The sequence below is a fragment of the Girardinichthys multiradiatus genome, chromosome 12 (assembly GCF_021462225.1).
Source record: "Girardinichthys multiradiatus isolate DD_20200921_A chromosome 12, DD_fGirMul_XY1, whole genome shotgun sequence".
NCBI lineage: Eukaryota > Metazoa > Chordata > Actinopteri > Cyprinodontiformes > Goodeidae > Girardinichthys > Girardinichthys multiradiatus.
Window position 1 is genome coordinate 38994682 of NC_061805.1, and position 22275 is coordinate 39016956.

The 22275-nt window shown below is 41.9% G+C and overlaps 1 protein-coding gene across 3 annotated transcripts; it reads left to right on the forward strand.

Annotated features, from left to right (window-relative positions):
- Positions 1-1363: 1363 nt before the first annotated feature.
- si:ch211-214j8.12 (uncharacterized protein LOC100000539 homolog) lies at positions 1364-21388 on the forward strand. Of its 3 annotated transcripts, none has more exons than XM_047380409.1 (5): positions 1364-1467; positions 3692-3988; positions 11559-11725; positions 17819-18966; positions 20141-21388. In XM_047380409.1, the coding sequence occupies exons 2-5, from the start codon at positions 3739-3741 to the stop codon at positions 20532-20534; spliced, it is 1959 nt and encodes a 652-aa protein (XP_047236365.1). In that variant the 5' UTR covers positions 1364-1467; positions 3692-3738; the 3' UTR covers positions 20535-21388. The 3 variants fall into 3 exon arrangements, with proteins under 3 accessions (XP_047236365.1, XP_047236366.1, XP_047236367.1); XM_047380410.1 differs by having other exon boundaries at positions 3692-3844; XM_047380411.1 differs by lacking the exons at positions 1364-1467; positions 11559-11725 and having other exon boundaries at positions 3790-3988.
- Positions 21389-22275: the final 887 nt, after the last annotated feature.

Here is a 22275-nt window from a genome sequence, read left to right on the forward strand (position 1 = left end):
TCGTTACCAGTGATAAGAAGCTGATTCTGAACAAAAGTTGAGCACGTTGTAGCACATATTTAGTCCATGACATGTACACACAAAAGTATATATTTGATCACTTATTTTTTGACATTTTAGGGGAAGCTGAGCTTCCCTTGCAGTTTTAGAGCAATCGCCACTGGTCTAAAACCAGCCGAGACAGAGAACTGGTACAATATGTCCTATATTATTTTTATTTTAAATTACCTATAAATTGTCTTATTGAAATCTAAGTATTTTGGATTTGGGCTAAAACCCCCAATGTTTTGAGACCCTAAAAACGTCCCTGTGCTCAGCTATGAAACTTAAACGTCTGCGAACAGGGCGCGCAGAGTTGGTGCGGAGTCCACGCTGCTCACAGTACACCCGACTATGTTCTTCCGTATTTATAAAATATATATAATAAGATATTTATATAATAAAATATATTGCTTTTTATTATGACATGTATTTGTCTGAGGAAAAAATAGTCTTGTTTGCACAATACTGTTTTATTGCCCTGGAGGGGAACTGAACGTTTTAGGGTTTTTTGTGGAAGTGAGACTAGCTATTAGTAATTTATTTGGTTGGGGTTGCCTTAGCCTTATATCCAATCACTACTCGCCAAAGGCCACTGGATAATATGTTTTTATACGCATGTATTGCTAGGCCTGGCACAAAGAAACGATTAATGACCTAAAGTCAGTTGGCATTATTCCACAGTGTAGCGCTTTGCATATAGCAGAATTGCTGCATGTTTCCATTTGTAAGTGTGTTTCTAATTTTGTGCGTTTATTTCCAGCAACTGCAAGGTTTTCCAGTAGATATTGTTATTTTGGTAATTCTGTATTTATAACTCGGATTTTAATATAAAAATAATAATAATAAAATAAAAAAAACCGCCTGTACGAATGTATTTGGTGGTGCCAGTTATTCTGTTTTCACCAGTGTGAATGGAAAAAGAGGATTCTATATAATTGTAGCAGTCCTCGTATCAGTAATGTTTTTCTCAGTTTTGGGTCCTATCTCTTTTGTTTAAATGTAATGTAATAAACATGTAATAAAACTAATTATTTATTGAATGTCTTTGAAAATACCTGCGACCTTTGAACACAGCAAATAGGATGACGGTTAGATGGGGATCTTAAACCCTGCGTACTGTCTTACAGGACAAAAATAGCCCACTGTGAATCTCAGGCTTACCGTTAGAGAAAGTTTCTGCTGATCTAAGGTTTATCTGTAATGTAAAGCTGACAGCACGGATACAGTTTGAAAGATTGCTTTGTTTTATTCGCATCGACTTGGGAGGAAGACCTCCCGAGAGACTAAACTCAGGTACAATGTGCTGAAATCACATTGTAATCAGGAAGTGATGTAAAAAAATGCATGCACGATCAAAGTGCTCGTATTTCTGTCCTCATCTCTTTGTTGTCATTACCAGTCTTCTAGCACTTTGAGGTCTGGAAGGTATGTGTCCTTTCACTCACAATTTCTATTCCCGTCCCCCTTTAACTGAGCTAGAAACGCAGTAGACATTACATTTTGCTCATTAAAGGCGGACTTTAATTAATGTTCTTTTTTTATTTCAGTGACAGCGTTGATACCCTAGACGTCAGCTATTTCTTTCTTTATGGCTATAACGTGTAAAACAGGACCTATTAATAATCCTTTTGCATGCCTTAGTTTTAGGGAAACAGGTCCATTTTCAAAAATAATATCCAGAGTGTATTTTTCCTAAACAGGATGAAAATACAATGGTTTGTTGTGATGTGTGGTTTTCTACATAAGAATTGCAAAATACAACGTTTTTTAAAGTTGCATTGAAGAAGGAAACTGCAAATTCTGCCTTGTGCGCATTTGAGTCGATGACATCACAAGAGGCGCAAAAATCGAGATGCTTGCCTGCTGTTCATAAATATTATGGCGGCGAAGCGACTTTTGACAGATTTCTAAATAGATACCAAAGCACTGAAGATGTATTTGAGTCTCAACGTTCAACCTTACATGTTCGAGTCAGTCTGACTCCAACAGCCATAAAACCATGATGGATATTACAGTTTATGGCAAAAATAAGTAAAAAGAGACGTTCAGCTCTATTTTTATTCTTGTTTTAGTTTGTCCATCCGATTAGTTTCTGTGTATTTACCAGCCTTAAAATGAGTAGAGGCAGTATTCTCGTTGTTTCACCTTAAACAGATACATGATTTCCTGCTAATTGTAATAGCGATGATATGAGCTGTTTGGCAGGTGGGTATATGGTGGAGCCAACTGGTTAGTAGTTATCTGCCAGGCGATCATTTTCAGTGAAGGTATTGGCTGATGCAGCAGTTCTGCAGGAGACATCGTTGGGAGTTAAAAATCATCGTAGTTGCCTACAAAGATCTGGGCACGTATTCACAAAGATTCTCAGAGAGCTCATATCTTAGCCTAAAAATCCTGCCAAGGACTCCTAGCTTAAGAGTTATTCCATTCGCTGCTGAGAGCAACTCTGGGCAAGAAGATGACACAAATCCCTATCTTAGTAAGGAGGTTTGGTTGACCCCGTTGCCAGGTGTGACGCTGTCTTCTAAGAGCTATTTTTCAAAGAAACAAGAAAAGAATCAATCCTAGTAATCAAGCATTTTACAGTCTGTAAATATTGAAATAATTCTGTACGATATTGTTTGTAATTTTCTTCACTTTCTATTCATGGTTATTTTTTATTGTTTCTATTATTTACTTGTCCTTCCCAGTTTTACCTTACTAGAGGTGCACCTTTAACCTGTCTTGCTGCTGAAACTATTTAATTTCATCCTAGGGGGATGATAAAGTTTATGTTATCTCTATATTAATAATTGTATATCTGTTTTAGAAGTTTATGTGCTCATTTACTCAACTATTTGGAGGCAGATCCCTGCACCATCGAGCCGGTAGCGTTTTGTTAATTCACTGTTGTTCATTGTTTAGAGAATATCTCTCCTTTCTCTCTGTCTTTCCACCATCTTGCTTGCTTAAGACAGTCTTAAGCTCACCAAAAACGTCCTCCTCACTACTCTTAACATTTCCTCACGATAAGAGCTCTCTTAAGGCCTAAGACCTAAGATGCTTTGTGAATAATCTTACTGAGGGAAAATTCTAAGAGAAATCTTAGAATTCGAGAACTTCTTAGATTTTTTTTAGAATGACGCTACTAGGAGTTACTTTTAGTCTTAGGATTCTTTGTGAATACGGGCCCTTAAACTTAAATCTCTCCATTTTAGCCTGCCTTTTCGCAAAGAGTTTGCTTGTGTTTGACTTTTGCTTGATTTTCCTGAAATAGGTGCATTGTTTGCGCATACTACTCAAACAACATATGATTAGAAGAAAAAACGCACAAATTACAAATGAATATACTCAAAATAACTCTGATCAGCTGCTTAATGTGATGTTTAGGAGCATGTGAGCGTGGGAGCTTGTTTTTAGGAGGGTACATTTTAACTTCATTGATTAATTGTTTACTACAAAACAAATAGAAAAACTGTGTATGACATTGTGTTTTATAGGGCATGTAGTATATCCAAAGTGCATTAGATTGATTTACAGAAAACTCCAACTGGTGGCTTTGAACCTATTTAGTTATAACAATTAGGCAATTTGTTTAGAAAAGTCTGATGTGAAAAGCTAAACATGATACCATGTATTAAAAACATGTTAAAATTCTGTTCATATGCAGAAGCAGTCAGCATTCCCTGTAGCTCAGACACCAGCTGAAAGCCCATCATGCCTCTGTTTCGGGCTTTGGATGAACAGGCTGAGGCAAAGGCTCGGCCCAGGCGGAGGGGTCTGAGGAACGCAAAGTGGACTGGAAGCTGCTGGAGGACACATGGTGAAGATACGGTCCTTTCCCTGACACGCCTGTGCCTGTTGAGCCTTGCTGACAATATGAAGAACCTGTGGGTGAAAGACTATGCTGACAACTACCTTGATCATTACTCATTCAGATACATCATGGGGCCTTTCAACCTACTGCGTGAGTTTGTGGTTTGTGCGTGTGTGTGTGTGTGTGTGTGTGTGTGTGTGTGTGTGTGTGTGCACATGTCCGTCTAACCTTGTGTGAATCAATCCCTGGTCCACACAAGGGAAAATGGGTTATGTGGGTTAATGGTAAGATTTATGGTTAGGTATATACTGGTAAGGGTTAGGTTTATGGTTAGGGTGAGACTTAGGCTACAGCAGTGGAAGTTGATGTGTGTGCTTGTGTCTTTCGGGGTGGGGGTGTTAATTGACAACAGACCAAATAATAATAAAAAATGTGGAATCCAACTTTAGTTTTTTGGTTTGGTGCAGCAGCATACCACTATAAGACAGTACATTTCCTTTTTATGCATAGAGCACAGAGTAGGATGAAACTTTTCTCTGCTGAAATATTTCAGTTGGATTAGTCTAACATTTTTAGTTTGATATTATGGGACTGCAATAAAAGCTAAAATATTTTTTACACATTTTTACAAGGAGAGACAAACATTGTGTAGAGTATCATTCACACTTACACACAACATCATCAAAATGTCAAATGTTGCAAAAAGACTTTGTCTTTAACAGATTTCTTTGTCACACATGTTTCAGAAATAACTTTTAATATGAGACAAAGACAACTTAAGTAAATACAAAAGGCAGTTTTCAAATAATTTCATTAATTAATTAAAAGGCTATCAGTACCAACCTGGCTCTATGTGAAAAAGTAATTCCCCCTCTTGTTAAATCCAGAATTATCTCCAATTACCCACATTTTTTAGAATGTTAGATGTAATTTCACCAGTCACACCTAGGCCTGATTACTTCCTGGCATGTAGAGGCAGGAAGTCACTTAAACAGAACCGGAAGCTGGCTAAAAAAGCAACACATCATGTACAAATAAAAAAAGAAGTTCAAGAACAGATGAGAAACAAAGTCATTGTCATATATCAGTCTAGACAGATTTTCTAGACTTTCTAGATTTTCAAGGCAGCAAACTACAATGAATGCCATTGTAAAAATTATGATTATTGATTAATTAATATCTATCAAGAATTATAATTTTAAATCATAATTTGAATTTTTTTTATTTCTTAACCAAAAATCATTACTTACGAATTGAAATTAGAGATGACCTTTGGTGTTGTGATTATGGCTCAAAGGCCTTTGATAATTACAATTATTAAATTCTCAGTAATAATTGATAATTATTACTAGATGTCACTGTTTAATCAACCGCTTCACCGAAGGTGGGGAACTTTGACCTTATTTTGACAGACAAATCACTCTTGCTCAAAATAAACACAAACGCTTTCTCTTTATCTACGTGAATATTTATTAAATCAACAGCCCTGATACACCTCGCTATTCTGATTCAATAATCTTCACCTAATCAAGCATGCAAAAGTTCTACACAAAAGGGTTAAAATAACTAACTAAACAAGATAAAACAACATTGAGTGTGTATGAAAGTCAAACCAGCAGTTATGGCAAAAACAAGAGAAAATAAAGTACTGAGTGAAGCTTTGGGAGCGGCCTCCACCAGGCTGCAGTCATAAAACCCCCGAAGTTGTAGCTCAGTGAAACACAAAGGGTCATAAACCTTTAGGCGGCAACCAGTGGAAAAACACGATGGGTGAAGACAAAGGAAATAGTGAGTTTTCCACCACGAGGTTCTAGCAGTCCAAGTTTAAGTTCGCCTGAGTCTGCGGTCAAGTGTTCAAAACACAGTTAGACACGTACAGCTTCAAAGCGCGGAGGCTTCAGAGTCCAACAGCAATCAAAGTTTCAATAAGACATTGCATGCACATACAACTTAGAACACATTGGACTATAAGTGGCAATTCTAAATCGCCTTAAAATCCTACTCTATCCTGCCCAAGTTATTTCTAATAGAAATAAAAACAAAACGGGATTACTTGTTGTCGTCTGCTTTGGAGCAGAGGGAAAGAGGTGGGGGAGTAGTTACGTGTCCATAACAAACTCAAAGGAAAAACGGTCGATGTTTGTTCTTTTGCCTCCTTTGGCAAAGCGGAAAAATATGGCGGACCATCAGCAGTCGACTGGAACAAAACAAGGATGAAAATTTCATATCCTTGAAACCTCCGTGGGTTTTTGGTCACATGTTAAATTCACGTCTTCGATCGGTAAAATAAAACTTACAAGTCTTCCTATCCCTGTAAGCTTAATTTGTTGCATTTCTGGCCAGTGGGGAGAATTAATGAAAACCCACGTGTTAGTTTCTTCTCCAGAAGGATGCGTGCCTTCGTTGCGTGGTAACTGGTCTCGGTCTCCAGCGTGAAAAACAAAGGGGAGAGGCATCATATTTGTTATGTAGTCCACTGTGACATCAGAGCTGCGATGCCCCTTCCTATCACCTGCAATTCCTGCTGGGAGTTGTGGTAGCAGACCATACTGGGGTATGTAATAGCAAACAAATGGTCCAACACCATTATCCACAAAAGTAGAAAACTTAGAACAATATTAAACCTTTGCAGGAGTTGCCACCCTACAAAAATTACTACAGGAAAGCATTTACGACTCACCCAGGAGGTCACAAAAGAGCCCACGGCAGCATTTAAAGCACGACAGGCCTCAGTTGCCTTAGCTTGGGTCAATACCAAAGAGACTGGGCATCTTAATGATGAAGAGTGAAAAATAACATACCTACCTACAGTCAAGCATGGTGGTGGTAGCGTGATGCTCTGGGGCCACTGTGTTGCTTCTGGATCTCGATGACTTACTATTATCAGAATCAGATTTATTTTCCAAGTTGTTGCACAGAGTGAATTTGACTTCAGCTCCACTTTGCTCTCAATGGAGACATTTTAAATATAAATATATAAAAAGGGAAAATAAAAGTTTTTTGTAAACATGTGTATATATATATACAGGGCTTTTACAAAAGAGAAAGACAAGGTTGAATAAGTGCAAATATGCATGGCATCGATCTGAGCACTCTGTTAAGTGTTCTTCAGAGACACGGCCCAGGGAAAGAAACTGTTTCTGTGGCGGCTGGTTTTTGCAAATGGTGCTGTGTAGCGCCGATCCAAAGGTAAAATTCTAAACAGATTGTGACCAGGATGTGTGGGGTCTGTAGAGATGTTAGCTGTCCTTTTCCAGCCCCTGGACCTGTACAAGTCCTGGATGGAGGGAAGGTTAGCCCTGATGATCCTCTCTGCAGACCTAATTGTTTATTGCAGTTTGGACCTGTCCTATTTTGTTGATGAGCCATACAATGTCTTCATTGATGAATGAAGACAGTGGCTCGATTTGCCCCGACTTGGCTCCACTCGGCTCGCACCGGGAGCATTTCCATTACTGTTATTTCAGTACCGGTACCTACGTTTTTGGTACCTTTTTCTTAGCAGGGCTAAGCGAGGCCGAGTCGGTACTGTACGTGACGTGAACAAACGGTTGTTCACTGATTGGCCGTGGCCGTGGCCAGCCATAAGAGTCAACCAGCGTAAAAAAAAACAACCGGCATCTTCAAACGTGCAGTCAAGCGAGTGATAGAAACATATGGTGGAGTCCGCACAGTTATCCGGAAAAGTCACCCCTTGGAGAAATGACGAGGTGCAAGCTTTTCTGGCGATCATAGGAGACTGCAATATTCAGCGGCAGCTGAATAAATATATAGGCAAGAACTATTAGAAATAAAATGGAACCTAATTCAAATCTTTCCAAGTCTCTTAAAGGGAAAGTGAAATCTTTAATAATAATAATAAAACGGATTTCAAATTCCTACTCATCAAATCTGATTGTCAATACAGTCAGCAGATTTAATCCCCAGGCAGTACACGTGTTACTTCTTGTTTTTGTAACGCCTTTCGGTCTTTTCTTCTTTACATTGGCGGTTGGCGAAAAACGGTTTTGCCGCCCCATGTTTCATTCACGGCTATGCAGCATGACAGATGATGCTTAAAGCCGCGCCTCCGGGAGGTGTTCCCTTCAGCGGAGCGAAAGCGGGTGTATGGAAATGCAACACACAACGTGCGGAGCTGTTCTGGGCTTGCCAAATTGAGCCAGTGGAAAAGGGGCATTAGTGTTCGAGGTGGTGCAGGATGTAGTGTAGTCCCAAGCTGACAGCATCATCTGTCAACCTGTTTGCTCAGTAAGCAAACTGCAGGGGGGTCCAGCAATGTGTCTAGTGTATATGGACCTAAGCTAGAATATGGCAGGCAGTTCCTTCTGGCCGTTGCGTAACTCCGCCCCCCGAAACGGAGTGCCATCTCTCTGGTAACTGCCTGCAGCCCTCAGTGTGTGCAACCCCTCTGTTTCCCATAGAACTTTCCTATGCTGATGTGTGTCTGAAATTTAAATGATTAAAAACATTGCAATTAGATAATAATACCCTGTTGAAAAATTAAAAACAACAAAAATAAAAACCTAGAAGCACAGCGGAAATGAGCAGAACAATGTGTAACAGTATATTGTAGACCCTGAATTGTAGACCCTGTTCAATTATCTATTGCAGTTGTCTGGTCCGGTCCCCCTTCAGGCCGCAGGAAAAGGTTGGTCATCCTCCTGGTGTGGCATCCTTGGCTCCCCATTCCTGGTTGGCCTTGGCAAGGCCTGGTGTTGCACCCTCAGTTTATGGCTGTGATTTAATTTTGCTTCCATTTTCAGGCTGGCTCTGAACAATGGGTTTCATCCTTCTCCTCATAGCACAGTATCATAATTTCTCCAACACTTTGGTTTGGTTCCGTGGGATCCACATCATCACTTGTGCTCAAATATTCAGTGGACAACATCAGTATGTGGTTTGGCACCACATCCATTTGATATTCTGGTAATCTCAAACCTCTGGTATCAATGGAACCAATCGCATGATCAATACACCTGAGGATGAGAGCTCAAATACACGGTGCACAAAATATGTTTTGACATTTCTCAAATTATCCTTCCATTTATGACTTTTGAGAAATGGGACCTGTTGCTTTGAACCAGCGCTCTCAACAGAGACAGGCTTCTGCTGCGTGCAGAAGTTTTATCTTTGTTTTCAAGCGTGTCTGTGTCAAGTTTAATGCTGCAATCATTTCACAGACCTGAGGAGAGAATTTAACTTCTCTCAAAAGAAGAAAAATCAAAAATGCACACAATCTGGGTCAAATATGGAATTATTTCCGTGTAAAATGAATCTTCTGCATATTATTATAGTGTTGCTGGTAGAGTAACACCATAGAATGATTTTAAAGCACCTGTTTCACCTTGGTGTGAGTTTTGATTGGTTTTAGCCACTGGCCTGAGTTTTAGGTTCCTCCTCTAAGTAATTTGGAGCTACCTCGGTGTTCTGAACTGGGATGGGTGGCGGTCTGCTACTTTTTCTTTTAAGTTTTCAGTTAAGCTAAAAGTTCTGCCATGTGCTTTTCAACAGGCCTCAGCATTATGCCAATATTAGTTAAAGGCTGCTCTTGCTGTTCTCTCTGTCTCTCTGTTCTTTAATTTTCAATCTAGTCTGACACCATGCTTGAGTAGACTAAGTTTGTTTTGTGAGTTTTAAACAGAAAGCGAGAGAGGCGCACACTGAGTTATAAAACTATTTTCTTTGCCTGTTGTTTATGAATCGCAGTGCCACGACTGCTGTTTGACAGAGTGGGAGAAAATGATTTACCTATGAAATCTCCATGAATTTCCAAAACATTCCCACAACCTGCATGTATTTTCACCAGCTGTTAAGAGTCCAATTGTTTTTTTGTGGTTTTAGCTGGATTTAAGATTCAGTGTTTGCCGTTTTCCAGCTATGCCTGCAAGGAGGGTGGTGGATAAGGGCTATTATTCTCATTCATACTCACTCTCAGTTTCTCATGGGGCCGCCCCCATGACTTGCTTTTTATTCACAGCACCCAGTTCTGGCCAACTGGGACGTATGACACGCTATGTTCCGAGCTCCCGGTCCAATTGAAAGCACTCTAATCGGCTTCCAAGACACCAGAACACATTCACTCCACTGGAGGATGGATTTAGCGTGCAGTCCTTGTTATCACTGCAAGGTTTCCAGACTACACAATTCCTCAATCCACCGATCTCTTTCACACAGTACAACAAGTTATGTAAAAGCCGAATCCGCTATCTTATTCAAACCTTTCTTCGTTAAATCACTGATTAGTTTTTCTATCTCATGCATGAGTTCTCCATTTCTGACGTCTTTTTACCTCTTCATCTTTTTCACCATTTTCCACAACAATATATACTAAGTGAATGTCACTCCGTACTTAAATTTGGATCAGTGGAAGTCCAGAAAAAGAGACGTGAGAGCCGAGCCCTGCAGCAAAAGCGACTGTCTACCAGGTATTCCTGCCTGCCTGAGATGACCGCGGTCTGTACTGAAGGCTCGGTCCCCCCCGCCACCGCTGTCTGGGGTCCTCCTTGCAGGGTTGGTCTCGTTTGGAACCTGGACAGTCGGACGAGCCCCCACTGCTGTAAAATGGGAGTTTTTTACTCTCTTTCCTCCCTGTGCACCACCAAGTCCGTTTCTCTCCAGTTCCGAGACCCAACCAGTAAAACCAGCAAAGTATTTACCTTGTGAAATAATGAGAAATGGTTAAGTATAAAATCAAGGTTTAATGCCAAAATGATCAGTGTACAGAGTAACAATTGAACAGATACAGAGTGACATTCACCTTCAGTACTGGGCCCCCCTCTGCCCATCTCAGGGATGAACCGAGAGGAGCAAAGAAGTGAGTTCTGCTTTTATCTTTGCCTGTTCTTAACCCTCCTAAAGGGTGTCATCCTCTTGTATTACTTTATCCTCGACTATGTGTTGCGTCTTATGTGATATCAACAGTTATGTTGTGTAAGCTGTAGCAGTGAGCGGTGCGGCAGATAAGCAACAAGTGCAGATATATTTAATTAGGGCAGCAAAGAGATGATTAGAAAAGGCCACAGAATCATACATCCATAACAGGTTCGGAGGTGTTAACAGTTGCTTTATAAGCCTGCAGTAGAGGTTGTTAAGGACGTCTGCTAGAAAAGGATTCTGCTCAGGGTGGGGGGTTGGATTTCTGTAGTTAGTCATTTTTTGCAGACCATTCTAAGCTGATGTTGGTTCATCTGCTGAGAAGCTGTTGGCTTAAATCCTATTGAGATGTTGCTGCAAGACTTTAAATGGGCCATTCATGCTGACAAACTCTAGTGTGGTAGCGTCTCCAGAGTGCACAAAAATTTATCCATGGTCATGTTGACTCTTTGGCAGTTAACTCAAATGTTTAATGCAGTTGTTGCCACCAAGGCTGGCAAAGCCATTTATTAAGTGGAGGGGAATTACTTTTTCACTCAGGGCCAGGTTGGTTTTTCCCCTTGATAAAAGAAACGTTCTTATGATAAACATCTTTTGATTTTACTTAGGTCATCTTTGTCAGATATAAAAATTGTTTTCATGGTCTAAAACATTTAAGTGTGACAAAAATAGCAAAAACAGAAGCAATCTGTCATACTTTTTCAACGCACCGTAAATAGGATTTCTGGCTAGAGCATTGTTCTTGACTTTCCTATAGATGTTTTCTACATGTTATTTAAAGTTTTTCTACTTATCTTAAGTAATTTACTATCACTATAACAACGTAGACCTATCTCTGTAATCACAGCTGGTGAGCTTGTGGAGGAGTTGACATGCCTGCTGTCCACCAGAAAGCAGCTTTCTCGGGCAGCCCTCCACCTCCTGCTGGTTCCCCACCTCCGAGGTCTGTCTCTAGAAAAGTGTCCTGGCTTGGTGACCCCTGCCTTGTGTGCTCACATTGCTGCTCGTTGCCAGGTACGGAACAAAAAAGCTTTTTTTAATATATATACAGTACAGACCAAAGTTTGGACACACCTTCTCATTCAAAGAGTTGTCTTTATTTTCATGAATATGAATATTGTGGCTTCACACTGACGGCATCAAAACTATGAATTAACACATGTGGAATTATATACTGAACAAAAAAGTGTGAAACAACTGAAAATATGTCTTATATTCTAGGTTCTTCAAAGTAGCCACCTTTTGATTTGATTACTGCTCCGCACACTCTTGACATTCTGTTGATGAGCTTCAAGAGGTAGTTACCTGAAATGGTTTTCCAACAGTCTTGAAGTAGTTCCCTTTTGCCTTCACTCTGCGGTCCAGCTCACCCCAAACCATCTCGATTGGGTTCAGGTCTGGTGACTGTGGAGGCCAGGTCATCTGGCGCAGCACCCCATCACTCTCCTTCTTGGTCAAATAGCCCTTACACAGCCTGGAGGTGTATTTGGGGTCATTGTCCTGTTGAAAAATAAATGATGGTCCAACTAAACGCAAACCGGATGGAATAGCATGCCGCTGCAAGATGCTGTGGTAGCCATGCTGGTTCAGTATGCCTTCAATTTTGAATAAATCCCCAACAGTGTCATCAGCAAAGCACCCCCAGACCATCACACCTCCTCCTCCATGCTTCACGGTGAGAACCAGGCATGTAGAGTCCATCCGTTCACCTCTTCTGTGCCGCACAAAGGCACGGTGGTTTGGAACCAAAGATCTCAAACTTGGACTCATCAGACCAAAGCACAGATTTCCACTTGTCTAATGTCCATTCCTTGTGTTCTTTATCCCGAACAAGTCTCTTCTGCTTGTTGCCTGTCCTCAGCAGTGGTTTCCTAGCAGCTATTTTACCATGAAGGCCTGATTCACATAGTCTCCTCTTAACAGTTGTTCTAGAGATGTGTCTGCTGCTAGAACTCTGGGTGGCATTGACCTGTTCTCTAATCTGAGCTGCTGTTAACCTGCGATTTCTGAGGCTGGTGACTCGGATGAATTTATTGTCCGCAGCAGAGGTGACTCTTGGTCTTCCTTTCCTGGGGCGGTCCTCATGTGAGCCAGTTTCTTTGTAGCACTTGATGGTTTTTGCGACGGCACTTGGGGACACTTTCAAAGTTTCCCCAATTGTTCGGACTGACTGACTTTCCTTTCTTAAAGTAATGATGGCCACTCGTTTTTCTTTACTTAGCTGCTTTTTTCTTGCCATAATACAAATTCTAACAGTCTATTCAGTAGGACTATCAGCTGTGTACTGTATCCACCTCCTCCACAACACTACTGATGGTCCCAACCCCATTTATAAGCCTTGAAATCCCACTTAATTAAACCTGACAGGGCACACCTGTGAAGTGAAAACCATTTCAGGTGACTACCTCTTGAAGCTCATCAACAGAATGCCAAGAGTGTTCGTAGCAGTAATCAAAGCAAAAGGTGGCAACTTTGAAGAACCTAGAATATAAGACATATTTTCAGTTGTTTCACACTTTTTTGTTCAGTATATAATTCCACATGTGTTAATTCATAGTTTTGATGCCTTCAGCGTGAAGCTACAATATTCATAGTCATGAAAATAAAGACAACTCTTTGAATGAGAAGGTGTGTCCAAACATTTGGTCTGTACTGTATATTTCTGTCTACTTTTTACACAATAGGCTTTATCTTTACACCTAAAGATACAGACTGGGATTCACAATATTATGAAAGGTGCCTTTTTTCTATGATAAACATCAAGGATATCTTAAATTGTCCTAATTAATAGGTTTTTTGAAAAGGTTTTGATTTTTTTTAATCAAAATTAGGTTTCACTAAGGAACACATAAGGATAAACAAAGGCGCTTGAACAAAGGAGCAAGCGGAACAGCCACTCCTGTATTATATAAGTGGGGGAGTAAATTTATGTTTCTGCTCCTCCTTTTGTAGACCCAAAGAAATCTGATCCCTCCCCGCAGTCACTTAGAAAGCATCCGTTACTTGTCATTGTACTTCCTTTAAATATCATGCTGATAGCTACGGAGACCAGAGTGAAACTTGGAGACGACAGCATGAATACGCAAGTCGCTGCTGCCATCATGGTTTGACAAGTGAAGCTTACACACCACCCTCATGAAAAATTCAGGCCTTTTAAACGATGCCCATGAAAACTATTAGCACCATTTATCTTTTTTTTAAAAAAAATCTAAATTGGATAAATTATCCTTGCATTTGATTTTTAAAATGAGAAGTTAGATTACCGACAAAGATGACTCAAGTTATATTAAATGATTAAATAAACTAGATTTGATAGACTGCCCCATTTTCTTCTCTTTTGTTCCTTTTTTACAACAAAGGTTGTAGCAACACCTGATCTCATACTTTGTTCTAGATACAGTAATCTCTAAATAGTTTGTCAAACAGAGCAACCTAAGTAAATTTTAATTATAATAAAATAACCATGTTCTCTTTGAAACTGTTCCCCTTTTTACTTACCATGTTTTACTTCATAGTAGAGGAGAAGCCCAGTGATGGCTGATCGGGTTACAACTGAAAATGGAGGTTTGTGAAGAGAACTATGTGGCATAGTGTAGGAACAATCATCTCATCTTGAATGTGAACAAAATAAAAGTGATGTTTGTAGATTTCAGGAGAAACAGGAATAAGTCAAACACCCTTTCCATCTTGGTAGAAGAAGTGGGGGTGGGTGGAGGAGTATAAATACCTTAGTGTTCACCGAGACAAGCTGGACCAGAGACTCAATATTCAAGCTGTCTAGAGAAGACTTTGTTTCTTGGGAAAGCTTGGATGCTTCAGTGTTGACAGAAGAATGCCGCAGATCTTCTATGTGAATGTTGTGGAGAATACAATTTCTTTTGCCATCATTTGTTCTACAATTAAGTTGGTTCTGTTCTGAGGACTGATCTGGAACCTCTGGAGTTGAAAAGACAGGTGCTTCATAAAATGAAGAACATTACATAGAAGCCTGATCTTCCTCTTTACGAGAATCTAATTGACCTTTTCCATTAGTACCTGCTTGACTCGACTCATGATTCAGATCGTTTTCCATTACAATTGTGTACCCCTTCAATGCGGGTGGGGTTGTCATAGCATGGCAGCCCTAGAGTCCTAAAGAATACACTGGGCTGGTAGCGCCCAGTGTATTCTGCACTGGCACATACAAGATTAGAGTCGTTTGTATGATGACTTCACCCAGTAAGAAAATTAACTTATTTAGGTTAGTTTTTCTTTAAAATGAGCACTGCACATACATGTCAATGACTAATGCTTCGGGAGTACTACTAACTCCCCCCTCCAGTGTATGCTCAGATAAAATAGAAAGTCATAATGCAAGCACATTAATCAAAATCCTTTTAATTACTGACAGATGCAAAGTACAAACTCTTTACAAGAAGTAAAATTCGGCAGCCTCCTACAACAGAGAGCAAATAACTCAGTGTATATACATTTTTGTCTTCCTTATATAAAAAAAGCTTGACCGCTGTGGTCCTTAATGGTCTGGTAATCGCTTCTGAACATGATTATGATGTTTGCTGGTAGCTGTGAGAGGTAATCAGATCAGACACTTCTTTGGAAAAATTTAATAAAAAAGTACAGCCATTTCTCGTACTTGTACTCGTCGACTTCTGCTTATCCGGGACCGGGTCGCAGGGGCAGCAGATTCAGCAGAGACACCCAGACGTCCCTCTCCCCAGACACCTCTTCCAGCTCCTCCAGGTGGAGCCCAAGGCGTTCCCAGGCCAGCCGAGAGACATAGTCCCTCCAGCGTGTCCTGGGCCGTCCCCTGGAACACCTCCCGAGGAAGGCGTCCAGGAGGCATCCGGTATAGATGCCCGAGCCACCTCAACTGGCTCCTCTCGATGTGGAGGAGCAGCGGCTCTACTCTGAGCCCCTCCCGGATGGCCGAGCTCCTCACCCTATCTCTAAGGGAGTGCCCGGCCACCCTACGGAGGAAGCTCATTTCAGCCGCTTGTATCCAGGATCTCGTTCTTTCGATCATGACCCAAAGTTTCTGGCCATAGGTGAGGGTAGGAACGTAGACCGACCGGTAAATCGAGAGCTTCGCTTTTCGACTCAGCTCTCTCTTCACCACAACGGACCGGCACAGTGCCCCCATTACTGCGGCAGCCGCACCGATCCGTCTGTCGATCTCCCGCTCCATTCTTCCCTCACTCGTGAACAAGACCCCGAGATACTTAAACTCCTCCACTTGAGGCAGAAACTCTCCAACCTGAAGAGGACAAGCCACCCTTTTCCGGTCGAGTACCATGGCTTCTGACTTGGAGGAGCTGATCCTCATCCCAGCCGCTTCACACTTGGCTGCGAACCGCCCCAGCGCATGCTGTAGGTCTTGGCTAGAGAGGGGCCAGCAGGACCACGTCATCTGCAAAAAGAAGAGACGAAATCCACTGGTCCCCAAACCAGACCCCCTCCGGCCCTTGGCTGCGTCTAGAAATCCTGTCCATAAAAGTTATGAACAAGACCGGTGACAAAGGGCAGCCCTGCCGGAGTCCAACATGCACCGGGAACAGGTCCCATTTAGTGCCGGCAATGCGGACCAAACTCCTGCTCCGCTCGTACAGGGACCGGATGGCCCCTAATAAAGGGCCCCCGATTCCATACTCCTGGAGCACCCCCCTCAGGGCATCATGAGGGACACAGTCGAATGCCTTCTCCAGGTCCACAAAACACATGTGAACCGGTTGGGCAAACTCCCATGAACCCTCGAGTACCCTGTAGAGGGTATAGAGCTGGTCCAGTGTTCCACGGCCGGGACGAAAACCACACTGCTCCTCCTGAAGCCGAGGTTCGACTATCGGCCGGACTCTCCTCTCCAATACCCTGGCGTAGGCCTTACCAGGGAGGCTGAGGAGTGTGATCCCCCTGTAGTTGGAACACACCACCACCCCAGTCTGCCAATCCAGAGGCACTGTCCCCGACCGCCACGCAATGTTGAAGAGGCGTGTCAACCATGACAGCCCCACAACATCCAGAGATTTGAGGTACTCAGGGCGGATCTCATTCACCCCCGAAGTCTTGCCACCGCAGAGCTCTTTAACCACCTCGGCGACTTCAGCCTGGGTGATGAAGGAGTCCAACCCCGAGTCCCCAGCCTCTGTTTCCACCAGGGAATGCGTGATGGCAGGATTGAGGAGATCCTCGAAGTACTCCTTCCACCGCCTGATAATGTCCTCAGTTGAGGTCAGCAGCCTCCCACCCCCACTATAAACAGTGTTGGCGAAGCACTACTTCCCCCTCCTGAGGCGCCGGATGGTTTGCCAGAATCGCTTCGAGGCCAACAGGTAATCCTTCTCCATGGCCTCAGCGAACTCCTCCCAGGCCCGAGTTTTTGCCTCTGCCACAGCCCGGGCCGCAGCACGCTTGGCCTCATGGTACCCGTCAGCCGCCTCAGGAGTCCCACAAGCCAACCATAGCTGATAGGACTCCTTCCCGGCCACCAGGCGCTCTCCGGCGAGTCCCGAACCCAGGCCTGGCTCCAGGCTGGGACCCCGGCTCCGCCTTACCGGGCGATATCACATGCCTCGATATTTTAGACCTCATGAAGGATTCTTGAATCTAGAGCAGTTTCTCACTTCGGGTTTCTCCATCTGTCTTCCTCTGTATCTTCCTCAGCCACCAAGCACAGAAATGTCTGCACCTTGCCTAGCACTATTGTGTTAATTTCAGGGCTTCCATTTTCTTTAAAACTCTCATTGTGCTCGGTCACAGTTTTTACAAGTGGTGGGTCTGATTCTTGTAACAGGGTCATTCAAGTCAAACAACCAGTCACGCCACCCCCTACCCAATCAGTGACTGACAGTCTTCTGTTGTTGCATTTTCAGCGTAACTCGGCTCGCTTTGAACTCTGGCTAAGTAAATACGAAAAAAATGGGCTGGTACCAAGTAACTGTTACTAATGGAAACCCCTAATAAACGAGGAGAGCTTCAGTGCAGTTTTTCCATTGATTAATTTGAAAAATAGTTTAGGATTGTTTGAAAATCTGGTGCGCATCAACAGGAATGTTCTTTTCTCTCTTAGACGTTTCTTTAAAAGAAATCTGAAAATGTTTGCTTTTCCCTCAGGGTCTACGGAGTCTGGACCTATCCGGAGCCCAGCAGCTACCTCCAAAGGTCCTCTGTGAGACCATCTCCAGTCTACCTGTTCTGCGTTGGCTCTCCTTGGCCGGCATGCCTTGTGACAAGAGTGTAATTCAAACAGTTGCCTGCTGCTGTAGTTTGTTGCAGCACCTTGATGTGTCCTGCTGTCACCTCCTTTCCCCTGCTGCACTCCTCTATCTCTGTGGTGTGATTTTTAGTCCATCCTCTTCCAGCTCTGTCCTCTCTTCCTCCTTGTCTTTGACCCCGTCTCCTCTCCCGCTAAGCAGTCTGTTGGCTCTGGATATTGGGTTTGGGGAACAGGAGGGAGACTCCACCATGGCAGCAGCCTATCTCCTTCTCTCTCTGCCTTGCTTGGAAAGAGTGGCCTTGGAGGGCCTGGGACCGGCCTGCCGTCTCATTGAGCAAAGAGAGTTCAGCCAGGCAGATGAGTTTGCTGTCAGGGAAGGTGTTTCCAGGCTGCACGTGGTGTGGAGGGAAAGGATACTCAGGCAAGGCACGGAAAATTGGATGAAGATGAGAGAGGGAGAATCTGCTGGTAGTGGAGATGAGAAAGAAGAGGTGGAGAGCCCATTCTCAGAGGGGTGTGGCTGTGACATTGAAGATGACTGGCCTTTTAGCCTAAAAATCCAAACCGAGGGAGTGAAGCAAGATTTGTCCCAGTCAGGCCTGATCCTGCAGCTTAGAGATGTTAAAGGTGTAACTTGTGAGTCTCTGGGGAGTTTAGGAAATTTATGTCCAGGCTTGAACTCTATATCCATGAACATAGAGCAACAAGAGGATATAGGTGGAAGAAGACTTGGGATGCTGTTGACTACCAATCTCTGGACCTGGTCAGGCCAGCTGCGGAGTCTTTCATTTATCTACTCTGGCCCAGTGGTGGATCTTCTTCCTGCAATGCAAGTTGCAGGTTGTTCACTGATCTCTCTGACATTGAATGGGGTAAAAACCAGCCCTGACACCCCGCTACTCGAGCTCATTAGAGTCTGTCCCAGACTCAGAGACCTACTCATCTCTGCTGAGCCTCCTCTTACGCCACAGTACGAAACTAATAACGATCAGCAGGATGGTCAAGATCTCCCACAGCTGCCAAATCTCCGCTCTCTTAAGCTCAGGTAATAAGACTTTTGGGTCACTTTTGAGTCTGAATTAGTGTCTGTTTCTATTAAAAACCCTGTCATAGTGGACACTGTAGAAACATAGAAATAGAAGCAATTTGGAAATATCTTAGCCATACTTACCGTTCACAAACAATGCTCACACAATAAAGAAAACACTTAAATATTCCTGCAGTTTAAAGTAATTATAGGAAACTTAAAAGCAGGTGTCAGATTGTGTTTGTTTTATTTAGTCTTTCATTTTTGCTTTTACTTTCTAAAAGTAAACTTTAAAGTTATGTGACATCACAACCCAGGTAGTTAAAATATTAAATAAATGTCTACTAAATAAATGTACCTCTTCAATTTTATATTGAAAATATAAACAGCTATTTTTTACTGGTATTTTATGTAATTGATCAAAAGAAAGTAGTGCATAAAAGGTAGAATGATAGATGTGTTTTTTTTTTTTATGTTACAAATAAAAATATGAAAGTCGTTTTCTTGGTATGCACAGTATGCATTCAGCACTCTTGAGCCCATAGTTTCTAAAAAACGTTTCACTGTATTTTTACCTGCAAATGTTTTGGGACATGCCGCTTAAAGCTTTGCACATCTAAAGACCAAAGTGTTTGCCCATTCTAGTTCCATAACCGTTCCATACTTTCACGCCACACTTTTCAGATTTGTATCTGTATACTAAAATATACACTTTCTTATTCACTACTTTACGTAACCTCAAAATTTTAAGAATTGGTCTTTGAGATTGTAAAATAAAGCGTGGAAAGGTTATGTGGAAATACTTAACAAAACAAAAGCAGCTGGTGTGGTGACACTAATAAATATCTAGAACAAGTACTCATTTTTGACATTCATCTTACCATAGTTGGAATAAATAACAACCATAGTCTCGACTATTGAAACAGGCCTGTTCATCTGTCATTACATAAATGGTATCTTATGATACCTAGTTTTCATTATAATTTGCATTTTAGTTTAACCATCTCACAGGCACCATCTGTGTTGGAGAGAATGAAATGATCAATTTAGGTACCCTTAGATATTTTGATTGTACACAATAGTACAGTTTTTTGCTCACATTTACATATTGAATCTAGTGTTTTTAGAACTACCCAGGCAATCAAACAAACTAATCCTTTTCTTTTTCTATATCTCTCCTAAATCTCTGAAGTTTCTCCTATGAGCACAATCAAATGAAGCCTCTCATGTCCTGGATGTCCCTAAAGGAAGTGATCAAGTGTCTCCTGGTTGGTTCTCCTTTACTGGAGAAGCTCTCCTTGATCTCCCTGCCGTGCCCTCTGAACTGCGTCCTGCAGGACACCTTGCGCAATGTGAATTTTGATATGAATTTCAATGCAGATTCCACCAGCTTACCACTTCTGCCACTTGGAAGGATAGAGCATATTGACCTGCTGCGAACAGATGTGCAGATGAGCACTGTAAAAAGTATGATGCAACTAAGCAAGAGGCTCAAGTACGTGGATGTAAGTTACTGCTGGCGGATTAGTCAGCGTGAGTGGCTGGACTGCAGGAGGTTTAGACAAGTTGAAGTTGTCTGGGTGTAGTAGAAAGAGGGGAGGATTCCAACACTAAGGCCCCTATTAAAGGTGGGTGGGCAGTATTTTGTATTCGAAAAAATCCAAATGCACATTTTTTACAGTACAAATTGTATATTTGTGATAGTCTCTTTTTACTTCACTGTTATGGATAGCTGTAAGCATGGGTGGCTGTAGACGGGGGCCAGCAGCGGCCAGTGCCCCTGTAGAACTGGTCCTGGCCCACGTATCAAAGGCATAATACTAAATGAAATTCTTATATGTGCTTGCACAGAAACTGCAACTGATTGGTCCCTTGGACCAGTTTCAGTTTTCACCTTTATAGTTTTACTTTGATGAAATAAAAATGAAGGTGTTGCACTTTTAGCTTCAGCCACTTTGAGATAGGATCATTGTTTTCATCTGCTAGATCAGGGGTTTGCAATCTGCAGTTCCAGAGCTGCAAGTGGCTCTTTGGCTTAATTAATATATGAAAAGATTAAATATTGCAATGTTTTTTTTTTGTGTGTTTGTTTTGTTTGTTCTTTTGTTTTGTGCCCCCATGAAAAAACACTGGCCCCACCCTGGCCTCCCTGGTAAATGTGGTCTATAATCGCCACTGGCTTTAAGTTAATAATACCTGTTTTTTCAATGACGGTCTTTATACGTATATTTCTGATGTGACTGAAAACCAACATGAAAGTGTTTGAGAAACCATGTGGAATGCACCATGATTTATTATACTGAAAATAAATTCACATTGGAGTGAACGCAACAATGACTCATTTCTGATTTTAATTAGTTATTTGACTGTAAAAACTATTCATACAAATTTGTACTCTTTGTTTAGTAATATTTTCGTTGCAATAAATGAGAGTATGAAATCTCCTATCTAACAATGTTTTGTCTAAAGACTTGGAGAAGAAAATCACAACTGAAAACATTTGCCACATAAGAGTTATTGAATTACATCTAACTTAAGCATCCAAGTTAAAACCTGATTTCAACATGTCAATGTGTTGTTAAGAAATCTCCCAGTCATGTTTTTTTTTTGTCCCCGATACTGATCCAAGTCATTTAAGAATAGACATTTGTTGGCATGGGGTCAGAGTTTGACATTGTATTCATATCAATGTTTATGAAACCTCAGTAACTTTGAAGTACAGTAAAATAACACTACATTTACAAGTTACAGTCCACTTTACTCTCACTAATGGCATTCCAACTGCTTCAGTACCTGTTTTTTTATGACAGACATTTGGACCCCAAAGGACTTCCTGCAAGTCTGGAGAAAGTGCAGGCCTCTCCATTCAAGTACAAAAAACCTTAAATTTGGCCTGTGTTGTTCATGCAAGGGCACAATGACTGGATTATTGATGTTATTCAGGTAGTGTGGGCTTGTCACTGTAACATTCACAAAATGCGGGGCAGTTCTGTATTGACTACACAGCCTATCTCACACTAACCACCACCAAAAGCTCATCTGATGACAACAGTGGCTGGTGCATAGCACTCTCCTTGATGTCTCCAACATTGTTGGCAGCCATCATTTCGGCTTAACGTGCTTTGACTTTCATCAGAGAACAGCACTGACGTCCTCTGGTCCCTCGCCCCGTATAAATGCTCCCTGGCCCATGCAAGACGATGATGCCTGTGCTTGGTGGAGGGGTCAGGTACCCTTGCAAGTCGTCTCACGCAGACTATGCTGCTGTAAACTGTTTCAAATGGTCGAACACTTGGGTACCTCTCACCTACCTTAAATGTGCCCGGA